At 37.5% G+C, this 6,271-nt stretch overlaps 1 protein-coding gene across 1 annotated transcript in view; it reads right to left on the reverse strand.

Annotated features, from left to right (window-relative positions):
* The window catches only part of GRB14 (growth factor receptor bound protein 14), a 67,584-nt gene that overhangs the window by 60,243 nt on the left and 1,070 nt on the right, over positions 1-6,271 (reverse strand). The window contains exon 2 of the mRNA XM_026090978.1: positions 4,518-4,650. Coding sequence (XP_025946763.1) covers positions 4,518-4,650 — 133 coding nt within the window. The remainder of the gene's footprint in view (positions 1-4,517; positions 4,651-6,271) is intronic.

A 6,271-nucleotide genomic window follows, 5' to 3' on the forward strand; every position in this document is an offset into this window, starting at 1 on the left:
CGTAACAAACATAAATGGCACTCCTATTATAACAGTCAATGCTCAGTATTAATCATAAATTTTGAAGGATAAACATTTACAGAAATGTCTGCACTATGCCATAAAGCTCTTCTCAGTTGTTCTTTGCCAAAGAGCTTTACATTAAAATCTTTGTTAAGGCAAGAGAAGTTCAACTACAATCAAATATGTATTTAAGGTTTCCTTATACAACTGATTTCCTGGAAAGAACATTGTGGGAGTATATTTAGATTTTAAATGATAAAAATATCTCCTTGTTTAGAACATCATGAAAGACAAAAAAGCAAAGATAACATTCCAAAGAGTTGAGTGTTCTTCACCTTGAGATTCACTTGAGATTTATTTTTGCACTTCTAATTGGATTTAAAGAAACAAGGCACTAATTACCTTGAACTACTTTTGCAATGAAACACTTTTTGGCTTATCCTTGAGCATGGAAAGAACTGTCACTCCAGTGCAAATGATTCTTGCTTTGTTATCATGAAAACTGTTAAAAACTAAGCTTTAAAAACTACAGTAACCTGTATGTAGTTCATTTGACAAAATGGAAACTACACTAAAGAACATAAAATTAGAATCTGCTCTCTGACAATTAGCATTTTATTCCACTAATATCCATTTTGTTAGTAATTAGAGACAGAAGTACTAGTCATTCTTTTTGGAAATTAAAATAATTAATGCACAAAATATTTTATATATTCAGTTCCTTGTCACTTCTTTGAGAACACAAACTCCAAAACATAATTATATTTTCCACGCATGACTTCACATACTACATCTAATAACAGCAAGTGAATTGAAGGAAGGCAACATTTCCCACCATGCAGCTGGTTGACTGTGCAGTGCTGGACATGAGGGGAACTTTTTTTTGGCCTTTGCAGATGCAAGTCTTTCATCCTGGAGCATATAATCCAGTTTATCTGAATATCCATAAGTATAATATCATTTATGCCAGAAGTACCCAACCCCCCTACATTTCTTCCAAGGATATTGAACTTGATGATTTCTTACAGAATGGATTACACAATCCACAAAGTAGAGAAAATTAAATACGTAAGCCCTTCTCCAAGTTCCACCTTCCTGAACACAGGTGTGATACTGTAACATCAGCTCCAGTGGATCCCCTCCATGAAACGTTCCATTGAGAACAGGTCAGTTGAGCCACAAGTCTGCACATTCTCAACATGCTCAATGCTTATTTCTTCTTTCCCTTCTCCCAGCTCCCAGTCCTCCCTCTAGGAGAACAAAACTTGTCATTATGCTGACTGCATACTATTACTTCTCATTTTCATCCCCATAACTTCCCCCCACCTCCTTTTATTAAATTAAAAAAAAAAATAGTCAAGGCTTCCTCTTACACAAAAGTTTGTTCAAATCACCGATTCCACGTTAGGATTATGAGTCTGTAAGGATGTAACACAAAACTTTTCTGAACTGCAGGAGGAAAAAGGAGACTGACAGCTGTGTTGACGAGGCAGACAGAGCAATGTTCAGACACTGATGTCCTACTTCCCAAGCGCAGAGGCAACCAACCATTCTGCTACATGGTATACCAACTGGCTTTTATAAGCTCATTTCCAGTACGTTAGCCCCATAAACAGACATCCTGTTCAAACAGCATGTTCAGTGTTTCAAGAGGCTTATGATAAAAGATCGTCAGAAGACAATAAGAACTTCAGCTTAGAAAACCAAGAGTTCAAAATACTGTTAATATTCTACTCAGAAAAAGAAAGGTATTGAAGATCTTCCACCTTTCAGACATCACAAGTGCCATGAATATGAGCTGTAACATCACAAATAGAAGGTATGTATTTCTGACAATTTCTTTTTTTTCTGGAAGCAGAAAAGTTTTCCGTAGATAAAAATAAAACAGAAGAGGCAAAATTCTTTCATTTCTTTTAGAAACACCTATCTTGATAATAGTTATCTATGGGGCACAAGTAGAAACTCATTCTGCAATTTTTTTTTTATTATTATGCCCRAAGTTAAAAGCAGAACAGAAAAAGAAACTAAATCAAAAAGAGAGCACTCTAGAAGAAGAGTCATTGAAAACATATGCAGATCATCAAAACGGCAGCAGAAAAAAATTCTGGCAGCTGTCAACACTCTATACAAAAAAAAAAAAAGAGTGCTTAAGTATAGCTTGTTTCTCTTAAGAGTTAAGAAGTTATCAACAGTAATATCCATTACCTTCAGGCTTATATTCAAAGAAGGGTTTGTGTATGGATTACGTATTTGCAGACAGACCTCATACAAAGTAGGCAAAACAAGAATGTACCATGGAAATACCTCATTTCCAAGCAGAACCTCCACAGCCAACTGTGGGAAGTCATAGCCAGATTCCTCCCCTTCTTTGCATACCTGCTTAACATTCCCTCATTCTCCTTTTTAAACCTAAGTAATTTTATAAAAATATTAGAGGACTTAAACCTGATATCAAAAGATACAAGTTTGACTCAGACCATTAAGCCCATTTCGCCTTAATCTTTAATAACTTTAGAGTAAGAACAAAAGAACAGCCATGCTGAGTCTGACAAAAGGTCTACCTAGCCCAGTACCATGTCTCCAGCAGTGGCCATAACAGTTAGCTAGGAAAAAGACTTTTGGACAAAAAACATGGTCTTGTTAAAATGCCTCCTGAAAATAACAGAAAGACCTCTCACAGTTTTTCTGGTCTCTGGAAACTGGATCAGGCCCTCCATTGATACTATTATTACTTTAGTTCACTTCAGTAKGTAAAACAGTTTTTCTTAAACTAACTGATCCTGCTTTTACTGAAGAGCACTACATTCCTTAACAGAAAACCAGAAGAAAAGGAAGGATTGGGAGCAGAAGTTGTACAGAAGGTAGAACAAGAGCCTTTATAAAGAAACAGAAGTGAAATCAGTGAAGCTACGAACTTCAGCTTCTTCTGAGAGCTGAAGCTTACATTTAGCTGACTTAACTGATCAAGTCAGTCAGTGATTTTAAACACAATGGACCATAAAAGCAAAGAGTTGACCTTTGTGTGTTAAATCATGCTTGGGAAATCCGTTCCCAGTTGCAAGCACAAAGATAAAAACAGTAAGTGCAATTTAAACAAGCAAAATAAGTAATTTGAACTAATTTTTAAAATGTGACTTCTAGCCCTTATGTTTGCAAAGATAATGTTACCAATTCAGTGTTTTTCCTGCCCCTGAGGAAAGATAATCAATGCTTCTACCTTCCCCAGGCATGAAGTTAGCATGATTTTACCCCACTGCATTAGCAGGGTTTAGATACAAGCTGACCAGAATTATTTCAAATTAGTTTTGCTGTTGCAGGAAAGAACTAAAAGCAGTAATAGTCCAGAAAGACACCATAGCTATTTTTAGAGAATATGCAAAACACAGCAAAGTAGAAGGCTTAAATTAGTGGAGTTTTCCAAACAGGTACCTGTTTTTCCACAGGAGGAAAAAAAAAAATCCTCACTAATGTGCCAACCCAGAAATTTGCTAATAAAGCCTCTAGCATCTATTCTTCATAGCAGGTGCACAAGAACAGCCATAGCTCATCAGCTTCAGAAAAGTTAATACAACTGCAAGAAACTTCAGCTTCCACACAATTTCTTGATGCAAATCTAAACACTGAATAAGCAGCAGCACTGTAAGTTCTTACACCTCCAATATCACACTTAAAACTGTTTAAACACAGATCTCGCAGACCACCAGAAAAGAGAATGTGAAGGAGGTAGTACCCTTAATCCCACATGTGTTCCTTGTCAAAATTCTTTACAGTCTCAAAAAAGAAAGAGAAATGAGACAGGTCAGCTTTTAATGAGTGAAACAGATCTTCAAGAACAGTAATTTCCATTAATTGGAAACTCGTCCTTTTTAACCTCTACCCCTGCTCAGGACAACAAACACACTGCATGTGAACAGAACTAAGAAAAAATACTGCTAAGTCTGTCTTTGCATTCAGAATTTCCCTTGGCTTATAGCTGAATATATTTATTGTTTATTATTTATATTTTATATAAACACAGTAACATCAGCTATAGACCTATATACACACATGCATACAAAATACAGCCATGTGCATCTGCTCCTTACCCATTAATTTCTTTTTTCTTCAATTGTACTAGCAAAATTAGATCTTCACATAAAAGCAGCTGCTCGCTGACCGTTAAAACCTTCCGTGCAATAGCACTGATGACAATAATTGGAGGTGGGGAGGAAGGGAAGAAAAATAAATTAATTTTTCATCTAAGGATGCAAGGTACTGCCTGCCTGTGGTTCCACTTCATCAGAACAAGTTATACAGTCACACATAGACTCTCTGAAAGAACAGTCACATCTTCAGTCACAGATCCCGAAACCTCATTTTCCATCATCGCTGATGATCTCCAGAGAAAATTTCACCCAATAATGGAAATAAGGTATATCTTTATTAGAAGAATATTTTAATAGGTAACTGAGGCTTTCTTCAAGCCTTCATGAAACCAATTTAATATTTTTCAAATAATAATTTATAAATCTTACCTGTTTTTTTCTTGAAGTTGCCTTGGGCAACAGGCTGGCTGACAAAACTGATGCAAATGGAGAGCAACACAGCTCAGGAAACGGATTTGGAATTGATGGGATCTCCAAAATATTGGCATCTTTCTTTTTTCTCCTATTTCAACAAAATACATAAAATATCAAGGCATAATTACAACTGCTGTTAAAATTGCAATAACCAACTATAATGCACTAATACCACAATACTTGCAGGTTGCAGCAATTAGCTTTTTTGTGCAGTTATTTTTTTAATCAGTAGCCTGAATCTATTAACACACAGTGCTTAATACTACTTGAAAGCAATCCAAATATTCAGCTCTGGATATAAAGTTGTTTGAATATGTGCAAGTCTTTGCAGAGTAAGAGCATGGATATATTTATATTGGCTCCCAAAGACATTAGTAAATATTTTGTTGCCCCTCTGTTCAAGCCAGTTCCTATGTATACATATTACAACAGTGGATGCATATAACTTCTCAGGAATACTTCCCAAATACATCACAACTGTATGTTAAGCAAATGCACACTCTCCCCTCCCCCCGAATCAGGAGTCAAAGTGACCGACAAGCCAAAATAGTGCAAAGCAATACACTCATTTATCTCTTTAATTGCTTTTGTACTTGACCCTCCATAGCTCCTTTATTAAATAAAGGTCTCAGTATAAGATGTCTGCGGCTACGTAAACCTATTTGTGTTGCAAATGTTACCAAGCAGCATTTGCACGAGTCGTGAAGATAATCCCCACTGTATTTGCTAAAGAGCTCAGTTAGGCACTGTTTTAAAGTATCATAGTAATAATGTGGTCGTTTTGGATGCTGTGTACATTACAGTGCACAATTTTCTCACATGTAAAATATAAAACAGCACTTTGTCTACTGGATTTCATTTAGGGAGCAGCACCCAAAGCACCGCAAGTATTTGAGTCGGCCAAAATACTTTTAGTTTTTTCTACATACATGAGCTGATGGCTCCAAGATTAATATTTAACTTTATTACCTTCATCATTGTCGTTCTAGGTTTCACATGCTAATTGGTATGATAAAAGTGTTGAAAACCTCAGAATAAGGTAATGATGCAGAAGGAAGCTGGAAATCCTCACAGAACAACCATTTGAGGAGAAATTTAGTGCTAAGGAGGAGTGAAAAATACTGCGTGCAGCATTTTAAGATTTCCTAAACTTCGGTCTACCGAAACTGATCAGGCACTTCATAAAAAGCCTAGCTCACTGCTTCCTTCACTAAAAAGCCAATCAATACCTTTAAGAATAGCCTAACAGGTAAAAGATAGATGGTACACAGCAATTACGGCAGCATCGCTAACGGTGCAGCAGCTTAGCTGCCCAGCGCTGCGAGAAAGCTCCTGCACTAAGGTGATGGTGGCTCGGCGCGGTTTGACAAGGTAGGACAGGCAACGTCGTCTCTTTTCGCCTCAAACTGGGAAACCACTAAAAAAGGAAAAGGTGGAAGGAAAAAAAAAAAAGCGAGACACATCCGCAGCAGCAGATGTTCCACATAAAACCCCTTTCACTGGCACTACTCCACGGAACAACTTTTTAACGTATGATTTAGGGGCTGAAAGCTTGGACTTTCTGCTGCGTTTAACTTTCCTGCCCGCGCGGTGTCATGTGTTTCAATGCGCAGTTCGCCACTTGCCGCGCCGCGAAACAACTTTCTAATTACGGTCAGCCCCGGGCCGCCGCCGCTCGCCGCTCCCGGGGCAGCGCCCGGCCCCGCCGC

Source organism: Apteryx rowi, unplaced genomic scaffold, assembly GCF_003343035.1.
Source record: "Apteryx rowi isolate R43461 unplaced genomic scaffold, aptRow1 scaffold_121, whole genome shotgun sequence".
Lineage (NCBI taxonomy): Eukaryota > Metazoa > Chordata > Aves > Apterygiformes > Apterygidae > Apteryx > Apteryx rowi.